Below are 12069 nucleotides of genomic sequence, written 5' to 3'. Positions count from 1 at the left end.
TGGAGTTGTTCCTACAAGAATTTTACAAGAAAAAATCATTTATTGCTACATTTGCAAAAATAGATATTTCTTTCTTTCTATAAAAAAAAATAATTTATTGTATTTCACTATACAAGCATACCACCATTCTGAATTAAATATAAATATTCAATTTAATCGACACAGACGTGTTGATTGGATATATACAAAAAAAAAAAAATAAATTAGCAATTCTTTTGGCTATGGAACGTTTTTCCCCCAAAGCTCCTTTCGGGGAGATTAGGTTTTTGGTTAACAACCGGATTCAAAAAGCAGAATTAGGGGGCTCCACCCCCAAATCCTGGGTGTTCTCAAACGCCGAAGCCTTACAGCTTCCGGTTTTGAATCCGATGTAGATTGAAATATTTTTATAAATATTAACAAAGACCTAGTATCATAGCCTAGTAAGATCCAAAATATATCATTTTTGCAATAAAGTAAAAGCAATCCATTTCTAAGAATATAAAAACAATAAGGATTTTTCTTGCAAAATTTTCTTTATTAACTATATTGACAAGTTTAAGAATTTTATTTTATTGTCACATTTGCTAGATCATTATGCCCTCGCTTTAGCTTGGTCAATATAGATGGATGAACATATAAAAAGTTTTTTTTATAAACAATCGATATAATGATCTGTTGAAGCCCAAAGAGACATTGTTGTAGAAATAAATAATATGATACATTTTTATTAACATGAAAATAGAGTGGACCATTTTTGGTGGAAATTTCTCTCATATGCAGCTAGACATCCTAATTAGAGACACGGTGGAAGTTTTTGTACTTAAAAGCAGGCACGAAGGTTATTGATGGTTGGAACATCAAATCATGTCTCCGATTAGTACATTGCTGACTAAGCTTCAAACTTTTTTAGATGAGTGCCAGACGAGCAATCAACTACCGTGGCACGGTCTGTTTGTACAGCTCAGCTCACGAGGTTTGTTATTCCCTTTGCCATGAGTTAAAGAAGCAGATCGATGTCTCCCATGTTAAAAGATGCCTTCGATCCACTGAGGTTTAGGTTTAATTAATGATGATTGGCACCAACGCAGAGAGAAATTCTCCTGTAGATAATTTGATCATAAAGTTGGCACAAATAGTCTGAGAGATCTGATAGGGCGCACGCGTAGGAGCAAAGAGAGTATACAGTGTAGATAACTCAAGGGAGAGATCTTGATAAGGGATGCATATATACAAGCTTTGCTTTGAGTCTTTTACTGGACCATGTGCTCGTATGCAGGCCAAAAGCAAGAGCATGTGCTCGTACGAGAAGTGTCCAAAATATACTTAATGCGAGGTGTTCCCCCTTGTCGGAGCATGGGCAAGCAAACTCTCTTTATGGCCAGCTCATGTTATTGGTTGCAGTAGCCACCGAGCAGGGAAAAAAAATGATGTGTATTAGTTAATGCATTACATGGTAAACACTGCTCCGAATAGCTGCTTTTTTGAGATTGTGAGGATCTATGCAGATATGTGTTTAGTCTTGCATCAGTTATTCGCTAGATTGATCTTGGATACTTATATAGAATCAAAGGATATAAATTATATCTTCTGGCTAGCAATTTTGGATGAGCTCATGAATTATTACAAATGGTATCAGAGTAGATCCTGACCTATAACCTACGTGAATTAGAGGACATTACAACACACATCTATTAGGGCTCATCATAGGTCGATCGCAGTGTTTGTGATTAGATTTAAATGAATTTGAACTTTTAGCCTGACGAGAACGTCATGATTAAATCAAAGAACTCAAATAATATTTTTTGGCTTGAAGTCTAGGTTGTTACGGAAATTCCAAGGACCAGCGAGAAACTTCAGGCTTCCTTTAAAATCTTTTTGTGTAAAACAAGTCTTTTGACTGTCGGAAATTATTTTAACGGCCTTACGAAACCATTGGTCTAGAGCTTTGTTGGGAACGAGCTAGCTGTAATTATGTCAGTGGGGTAGCTCAACTTTCTAATTCATAAAATAACAGCCTAGTGTTTATTGTAGTGCAGAGGAAAAAGCCAACGCGGCTTTCTGGTCCCTGAACTGGGGCCTTTCTCCCGATGGAGGATGGTGCAGCCGTTTGGCCTGTAGCCCAGCCTGCCTATATGGAGGTCTTTGAAACTTAAATATTAACCTTGCATTCTCGCTGTTGCCAAGAAAACTTTAACAAATCTACATCGATCAGACCATGAAGATAAAATAACATGGAGCTGTAGCTGGCCTTTAGCCACCAAATTACCTTCTCAGAGTCACCCTCAACTAGAAGCAGGGAAGCACCACAAACTCTCATTGCCGTCTTAGCTTGTTGCCGAGCTCCCCGCGACTCAGCTATGTGTATTGGTTTATGCAGACTGATGAACGCATCCAGCAGCAAGCACAGCTTTCCAGCCATAAAACCAGTCCCAGCCACCCGAGAGTGGAAATGGGCCGAAGGCGCATGACTTCCCAGAAGTCAAGACCGTGGATGTCTCTCTGCGACCCTGAAGGCTCGAGGCATGGACGAGGAATCATGATCTCTGAACTAGTTCTCGTATCCTCAATTAACAGTTCTTTCCATGGAGCAAACTTGTGTTCTATTATGATATTTGTTGGCTGGAATACGTCCTCCAATAATCCCTCGCAGCTTCTGAATCATATTCTGCCAGGTCATACTCTCACTAATATGCCTGACGGAGCCAGTTCTTGACGGAGCATGTACTTGATATGTTGATGAATGGATCCATTCCAATGACTTGACATGAAACATTATTAATTGGGCCCACAGTTCAGCCCATCAGCGTTCATCTTTTGCACATGGAAGTTTTTTTTTTTTTTTTTTGGTACATCAGTGCCTCACACATATCGAGTGTGAGTGCAGCCCAAGGAGTCAAAAAATAGGAGACATTGCAATGGAGGCGGGATAGAGTCATGGTTTCCTTAGATGAAATTTTTCGCAGTATTGTTGGCCTCTCTGTAAGCATGAGTAGCCCGAGAGGCGATGCACGCGCCCAAAAGACGACGGATATTGAGGAGCAGCCACATCCCTCCGGTAGCCCGCTCGGAGCTCTAGATCCCCGTGATAACCGTGGTGGAGTCCCCCTCAAAGATGACTCGGTCTGCCCCAGTCTACGCCTTGCATATGAAATTCCCTCTCAAGCAGCTCTGATCTCGGCACCGATGATAGACTGGTCGAAGATGCGCCGGCCCCCATCGGTTACCAATCTGGCATGCTATTCCTGGATGATGAAGCCGACGCTGCAGCAGCCACCCTCCTTGACACTGCCACAAAAATGCACCTTGAGAAAACCAGGGGTGTAGGCTCCCAGGAAACGAACACAACCCTGAACGCTAGTAAAGTGGAATGGAAGCTCCTTGGATCGTGCATCAAGATGCGACAAAGTGCAATCTATCTCATGTGCATTGCATGTGACAGCAGGTCTTGTGCATCTCAATGAGCGATCCAAGAGTCTGCACCACAACAGACCCAACAAATTTTCTTTGCAATTAACCACGAAAGAATGAAACATAGGTTGGAAACGGGCAAGGCCTTGTTCATAGCCAATCTGATATTTTGAGCTTCCAGCCCCCATTTCTAACTCTATAAAGCATATTCAAAGCCACTATTGCAAATAATTACAATTCCTATGAAATGAGAGCTGCACTGGAATCAACAACATTTGAGTAGCATGTCTCATTTTAACAAAATGTGCAAACAAACATAATACTGAATGGAGAGTAGGAGACAAAATAAATAATACACCCCATTATCAAAATATAGGATGAATCCAACCATATGCCCAAAAAAAAAAAAGAAAACTATATCTGATGGATATGTATCTTTGGAGAGCCCAGGTGAAGGGGGAAGTGGTACACACTGCAAGGGACCAAAGCAGGGATGGTACAAGATCAATAAAGATGAGGAAATGACAACAAAGAAGTAGGTTTCAGTGACATTATAAGAAATAAAGTAGGGGGGTCCTGCATGGGCCACTGCCGGCCAGGGCCTTGGCCTGTTGTTAGTGATAAGTAAGGCATTAAATTATAATGTGACAAAAATCCGGAAAGTTTTGAAGTCCTTATTCAATGTTCACTTATCTTCCAAACATCAGCTACTTGGCCAATATGAAAGGGAGATGGCACTTAAGGATGGCTTGCCGGCTGGTTGCCTGGTCGAATAGTCTGAAGATTTTTCCTTTTAATTCATAAAGAAGCCAATATTCTGCTAGTTCAAATGGGGCATGGGTCAAATTAGCAAGTGGCATGGAAAGTATTCTGTCGCTGAGTTGATGATATTGGCAATTAAATCCTTAAAGAAAATTGTTAGTCTTTTTGGCTCAATCAAATTATCTTCAAAATAAAACACTAAAAAAATTAATTTTTACTAAGACATTTAACTCCATATAAGAAGCTAGGGCATACATTTGCGTAATGCAAGATAGGACATACATCCATGCCACAATGCCAAAATATGGTTGGCAATGTACATTTGGTTCCAACCACTAAAGTAATATTTTTCTAAGTCTTCTAAATGTTACAAATCAGTATGGCCCACAAATATATTTTTCACATAGAATAAAGCCAAAGATTTTATCAATAGGTTTTATAGCATCTCCATAAAATTATAAGTAAAAAATATTAATGGAATGAGTATGTTGCTGCAGGTCCCAGAGAGGTGTTAGTATTGTGCAACTCATGGGAGCATGGGCATAATTAACAAAAAGTCGAGCTATACATCAGTTTGGGAACCAATTTGACATATAACATTCTACATTGGCAAACAACTATTTTATCATTAAAATTGGTAAATAATATCTTAGCATGGCCTCGTAGCTTTTGTTCTAAAAGAAAATAGTTGCAAGTTTAGCAAGTTCAGCTTTATATCAGCAAGTTCTTAAGCACAGCTCTAAGGTTTTTTGCCTCTCAATTACTAGTGGCATAGTACTATATATATATATCTGTGTGACAGTGAGCCTACCTGAATATTTTGTGTCTGGTTGGGCCACGGTCAACCAAATGCCAAGTGGATACTTACAATCTGAAGGCTAAAGCTGTTCAACACTAATAATAGGGGTACAAAGAGGCCAAAGAAATAATCTTGGTCGAGGGGTTTAGTACTCGGAGCAATCCTATCAGTATCAAGTATTGTCTCCTAAAGAGGAAGACAACATCAAAAGGCCTCAAACCAAAAGGATTCAACTAATCTGCGCTCTCAGCGGAAGTGCTCTTTTGATTACTGGCCCACTCTCTCTCTCTCTCTAATAGTTGGTCACACAAGATCTTAAAGTTGCGATCCTCGATAGCAGTCCAAATCCAGATGTCGCCTTCGATGGAGCCTGCTTTAAGTACACTTTATTCTACATTAGCAATAATTACAGCTGTATTAACAAAAATTAACTTACCCTTGTTCAAAATCATGCCCCATCAACAATTTTTCATCATTGCTGATGAAGTACTGCAGAAAACCCAAGACAGAGCAAAATTGAGCTTAGTAGCTATTTGTGTTCCAATTTGATTCACATTTCAATCATATAAAGCAACGACAAGCACCAGGCTTGATCTCAAGATTTTTGTGTCAGCATCTCATTACGCTTAGTTGTGAGGATTCGTATAGGCATGTATTTAGTTTCACATTGGTCATTCGTCGAAAAGATGCTGAGTACTTATACAGAATTAAGAAATTTAATAAACAGGCTCGAAGAATTAGTATTCTACATTATGCTAAGGCGATTGCTTGCAATTCCACTACCAACCAAGCTACATAGTGGGAATGCATGCTGAAATCCACTCAAACACTCCTATGAGCTCATTCCTCATGCACTCTCTTTTTCCCAAAAATTCGTCAATAGTCGTTGGTCGAACCTTTGCATTTAAATAAACGTGGCAAAATTTTCGAAGACAATAAGAGGAATGACGAGAAGGGAAGCAAGAATCTCGTGGGAAAGCACGGAAAATATTAGAGTCCTAAGACGAAACGCTGGAGGCAGAACAGGAGGAAATAAAAGTAAACGGAAGAGAGGTGCGTGAGGCTTAGAATCCTGCAGAAGATCCCAAAAACCCCAAAGAATCCTGAAATATTTCTAACTAATCCCTAATTACACCCCCTCCCCCATCCTCTTTAAACCAACCCACCCCCACGGACTCTCTCTCTCCCCCTCTCCCCTCCACAGCGGATCAATGGATCCAACGCCGGCCGCCTCGCCGTCGGCCAACTCCCGACTCGGCCGGTTCAACTCGGCCGTCGCCAGCTCTTGGCTCGGGAAGCGGTTCAAGCTCGCCGAGCGCGGCTCCACCTTCACGACCGAGCTCCGCGCCGGCACTGCCACCTTTCTGACCATGGCCTATATTCTCGCCGTCAACGCCTCCATACTCACCGACTCCGGTGCCACCTGCTCCGTCTCCGACTGCGACAACCCCTCGCCGACGTGCAAGTTTCCGCCGGTCGACGCCGGATACGCCGCCTGTCTCGACCGCGTCCGCCGGGACCTCATCGTCGCCACAGCCGCCTCCTCCATCATCGGCTCCGTCATCATGGGCGCCTTCGCCAACCTCCCCCTCGCCCTCGCCCCCGGCATGGGCTCCAACGCGTACTTCGCCTACACCGTCGTCGGATTCCACGGCTCCGGCAACCTCTCCTACGGCAACGCCCTCGCTGCCGTCTTCCTCGAGGGTCTCCTCTTCCTTCTCATATCCGCACTCGGCTTCCGCGCGAAGCTTGCCAAGCTCGTCCCCCGCCCGGTCCGTATCTCTTCCCCCGCTGGTATCGGACTCTTCTTGGCCTTCATCGGCCTCCAGAACGACGAGGGCGTCGGCCTTGTCGGCTACTCTTCGTCGACGCTCGTCACCCTCGCCGCCTGCCCTCGCGACGCGCGCGCCTCCCTCGCCCCCGTGCGCTCCTTCTCCAATGGCACCGTCGAGCTCATCCCCGGCGGCACAGTCTCCGGCGACATCCTGTGCCTCCACGGCCGCATGGAGAGCCCCACCTTCTGGCTCGCCGTCGTCGGCTTCCTCATCATCGCCTTCTGCCTCATCAAACGCATCAAGGGCGCCATGATCTACGGCATCGTCTTCGTCACCGCAGTCTCCTGGTTCCGCGGCACCGCCGTCACCGCCTTTCCCGACACCCTCGCCGGCGACGACTCCTACAACTACTTCAAGAAGGTTGCCGACGTCCACCCCATCCGCTCCACTGCCGGCGCCCTCAGCTTCTCCGGCATCGGCCGGGGCCATTTCTGGGAGGCCCTGGTCACCTTCCTCTACGTCGACATCCTCGACACCACCGGGACCCTCTACTCCATGGCCCGCTTGGCCGGATTCGTCAACGACAAAGGCGACTTCGAGGGCCAGTACTTCGCCTTCATGTCCGACGCCACCGCCATCGTCGCCGGCTCTCTCCTAGGCACCTCGCCGGTGACGGCGTTCATCGAGTCGTCCACGGGGATAAGAGAAGGCGGAAGAACCGGGCTGACGGCGTTGACGGTGGCGGGGTATTTTATGCTGTCATTCTTCTTCACGCCGCTGCTGGCGTCGATACCGGCGTGGGCGGTGGGCCCGCCGCTGGTCCTCGTCGGGGTGCTGATGATGAAATCGGTGGCCGAGATCGATTGGGACGACATGAAGGAGGCGATCCCGGCGTTCTTGACGCTAATCTTGATGCCACTAACGTACTCCATCGCCTACGGGCTCATCGGCGGGATCGGTACCTACATCGTGCTCCACTCCTTGGACTGGGCCTGGGCCGCGCGGGCCCACCTCGGCCTTGGGCCCCACTGATAAGACCGCCGTGGCGGTTAATAACGGAAAAGGGAACGAGGTCTGAGCTTCCTCATGAGAAAAGATTGGGATAGATAGGAGGAACTGTACTCATAGATTTCTGTCTTTATTAAAAAAATTTACTTTTTCCTCCCAGCCTTATTTATCTTAGTTAAATAAGTAGATATTTGGGAAATGTAAATAGGCAACTGTTGTTTAGAAACTTAGGATAATATAGAGATTATTTTTCTTAATTTAGAACTTCTCACCATGTATACCACTATAAATATCTTATCACCTTGCAAATTTACCACTCATTATAAAAAGGATTTCTTTTCTATATATATGCTGTCACAAATTGTCTATTTATGAATATACCTTTAATTATTTCTTTTGCATATAAATAGTAAGTCTACAAGAGATGGCTGTAAAAAAAATTATAAGGATGTATACGGAAATAGAAATATAAGAGTATAAATGTAAGTTCAAATATCTACTATATATATATATATATATATATATATATATATATATATATATATGAAAAATAGCTTATAAAGATATATATGTAAACAAACTTGTAAGGATGTTCATGTAATTTTAGATATTTATAAAGGTATGCATGAAAAAAAAACTTTTTTAATATGCCAAGTTAATTACGTGATGATGATACTATAAATTTAGTGAGCTTTACAATGATTTCTTAGTCTTAAATTTGTCACTCTCTGTCAATAGATGGTGATTGAACAGATGACAAACTCAATCCTAGCCTTTAAAATGTTGGAATACATGGCAAATATGAGAAGAGAGAGAATATTGGAAAGATATATGTTTATTCTTTATATCTTATGTACTAGTTACAATAATATGTACAGCCATATATAGCCTAATAATATAGCCAGTAAGAAAAGTGTATCAAGACTAACGAAGAAATATCAATCAAATTTGGACTAATACAGTAACAAGATGGTAAATATTTAGCAAACCATGGCTTGATAGATTCCCAAACGGTGGAAAACAATGGATGAGTGACAGATATATCCGTTAGTATAAGAATCAAAAAGGAATGAAGTTCATGCTTCGGAGTGTTGCTGGAAACCTTTGACATTGTTCACTTGGAGAAGAGCAATATATATATATGCAGGATTTATCTACAATCCATTGCAAATTCTCTCTTTTGATGCCCTTGGGAGAAGGGCCAAAACATTCCAGCGAGAAGCAAGAACATTGCGTGGTGGAATGATCGGTGTCTTGAGAAGGAAATACGGAGAAAATTGGTTTTCTTGCTAGAATTGTATTTCTTCCTACGGAAAAAACAAGTTTTTTTTGTAGTGTACCATATACCATGTTATCTATTTCCTCTAAATATTCCTATCTTCATTTTAGAATACTTCCAACACCAACTTTGTGGCCCAATTTCAAGTTTCAACAAGTGGAACATCTATTCTAGGTTCAATATATATCATGGTGATGTAACCGTGGGATCCACCTTGATTGTTTCCACATATGCATCCCATCTGTGTTCTCCTAACCTTGTACGCAACAAAAGCAATTATTCATTTAACAACCTAAAAGCAACATGATTTCTAACTAATTTTTCGAGTAAGAAGTTCTATAAAAATCTTCAATCCTTTATGTAGACAAGAAGAGGAAGATGATGTGATTTTTTTCATGGCGTGTCGTCAGTAAGTTGATGCAGAGAATGAGATTCAAGCCCGTAGATCAAGAAGAAAGTGCTCCATGCAGTGCCTAGTTGCTTCTTGGATGGTCGCAAAAGATTTCTTGGCAGTGAAATAGAGTGCTAGGAAGTGGGTGCGAGCACACTAACATAAAGAGTTTCACCCCATAAGCCCCAATCAAGAAAAGAGCCAAGTATAATTTTTTTAAAACTTCTAAGATCTAAGTATTAATATTGTAAGAATGCAATTAATGAAAATGTTTGCTTTCTGGTACTAACGATGTCCTTATCTCTTATATCTATAGACAAGAATAACATGTTATAACTTTTTTGACATTGTTGAATCACACTTCATACTTTTGGGGTCCAACCATATATATAATAAACCTTTAGAGGATATCAAACACCTATTTGACAAGTTACTTGCCGTATGTGCATCTTTTGCACCAATTTGATTGGGGAAAGAGAGCATGCGTATGAGACCCACCAAGTTGTTAGAAAATTAAAATCACATGTGATCAGTAATATTTTTTTTCTTGAAAAAACTATAGGGTCTTTCACAGGTGGCCATCACTTTCAAAGGACATTGAATGGTGTGAATGAACACCCTTATCTTTGCTTTTCTCCAAAAGAAGAGGTTAGGCCTCCTTCCTTTGCGGCTTTAAGTACCTTGAATGTCATGGGTGCATCATCCCCACATGATGCAATTTTTCTTATTAGTTGCTTATGCACCACGCCAGACTCATGGTAGTACTTTATCTCAATAAAATAAAATGAACAAAATATATTTTTAAAATAATTGATAAAAATTATTAAAATGATTGGAATTAAATAAACCCTGGAAGCAGCAACTGGATGACTTGTAAATCACAATAAAATTCTTCAACCATTATAACTTTACAGAATTCTCTGTAAAAGTCCGTTTAGTTAGGATATGTTTGCAATCCGATGATTTCTAAAAAATATTTATTGAAAAAATAACTACAGGAAAAAATAAATTTTACTGTGTTTGTTGATGGAAATATTTAGTTGGTCGAAATAATACTTTGGAAAATAGCATCGAAAAAGGATTAGTATATTGGGTTAAAGGTAATCTTATATAGGAATATTGGCAAATTTTTAGTGATACCCTTGAACAAATAGTTCGGTTAATAACATTTTTTTCTCGGTCCATTTGTTGGCCATTTATAACCCATTTATATAAACATTATCAATATTGGCTATTTCAAATATTGAAATACATTTACATGAGTTAATAAATACTTTTAAATTAATAATATATATTAAAAAATATTTCTTGTTATAAATAAATTTCACTATGTTTTGGTATATAAATAAATATATTAATCAATAATAAATCTTATGTTAGATTTATTAGTAATTAATAAATATTAATATAATATAAGTGAGAGAATTTTTATCAAAAAATGATATTTTCAGATTATCCCCAATCCAGCACGAAAAAATAAATACCATTATAAAGATAATTATTTTATATTTTCTTTCCCAAAAAAAAGATAATTTAATATAAAATTTATTTTTTCGTGCAGATTATTTGCAACCAAACGACCTCTAAAGGTGAAAACTTTTTAATACAACATGATGGAACCGGATTGGTGCAAACCATGAACATCAATGCCATGCATGGGGGTAGTGAAATAGTGAATTGTTTGGGGGCCAGTACTATATGGGCCCAAAAAGAACTTTGATGTCCCTTAGCAGTTAAGCGGTTTTCCAGAAGAAATGGATCACGACATATCGGCAAAGCTAATCAGCTGCATGAAAGTAAGTGCCAAAGTGAACGATAGGGGTCCATCGAGACTTCTAACTAAAGATGGGTCGAGTTCGTTGGTATATATCTCTAGCTCACACTACATAGCTTGCCGACATATCAAACTTTACCCAGTGGAAACACTTTTTTTTCTCTTTTTACGTTTGAGGTTACAGTGAAAACACCTTTTAGAAATGTGGTCAGCGTTTGTCTCCAAAGTTGCAAGCCACTACCTCAAGGGCAACTCTGCTCGCAATGTCAACTTTCCTGGTCTTCCACATTGTAATAGGATATTATGCGGTGCCTAAAACATGAAACGTAGATAAACAGGCTGGTGACCTGGTGCCTCTAAAAAAATTATCTTTTATTTTCAGTGCTTAATTCCTCATTATAGTTCCAGTGTGGTTCGATGGAAGAGGATGCATCTCTATCGTGCACGGACAGCAACTTAGGTATGGTCATCGTCAAAAGATGGATAACCATCAAACAAGACAGTTCATAAGCGCGTATTGTATCATATACAATTTGCATTGTTTGATGGTGGTTTATTTTTTGATGGCATGCATAGTATCTTATGGTACACAGCTAAAAGGAATTTGGTTGTTAGTCCAAAGGTCTGAAGTTGATGGTTTTACAAACATCAGCGTGTGCGTGCGCGTGTTTGACCTTGGCCAAAGCTAATTGTTAGATATGGCTTGCCTTTTAGACTACACTTAGGTTTTTGACTTTTCTAGGTTGTAAGTGGGATACGCCAACTCTGGACCTAACGAATCTAAGCTAACCTAACCTACGATTTGACTTGGCTGTTGGATCATCGTTGTTGGACGAAAGTGATGCTTGATGTCTACCAACCGATGCCCTCCCTCAAACATGTCAGGTTAAT

The 12069-nt window shown here is 40.8% G+C and overlaps 1 protein-coding gene across 1 annotated transcript; it reads left to right on the top strand.

Annotated features, from left to right (window-relative positions):
* Positions 1 to 5978: 5978 nt before the first annotated feature.
* Positions 5979 to 8079, top strand: LOC103720418 (adenine/guanine permease AZG1-like). Its single transcript, XM_008810107.3, has one exon. It carries the CDS (start codon positions 6163 to 6165, stop codon positions 7756 to 7758), a length of 1596 nt encoding a protein of 531 aa, XP_008808329.2. The 5' UTR covers positions 5979 to 6162; the 3' UTR covers positions 7759 to 8079.
* The last annotated feature ends 3990 nt before the right edge of the window (positions 8080 to 12069 follow it).

Source organism: Phoenix dactylifera, chromosome 13 (genome assembly GCF_009389715.1).
Source record: "Phoenix dactylifera cultivar Barhee BC4 chromosome 13, palm_55x_up_171113_PBpolish2nd_filt_p, whole genome shotgun sequence".
Taxonomy (NCBI): Eukaryota; Viridiplantae; Streptophyta; class Magnoliopsida; order Arecales; family Arecaceae; genus Phoenix; species Phoenix dactylifera.
The sequence above is the reverse complement of the archived record's forward strand: the minus strand, read 5'-3'. Positions and strand labels throughout refer to the sequence as shown.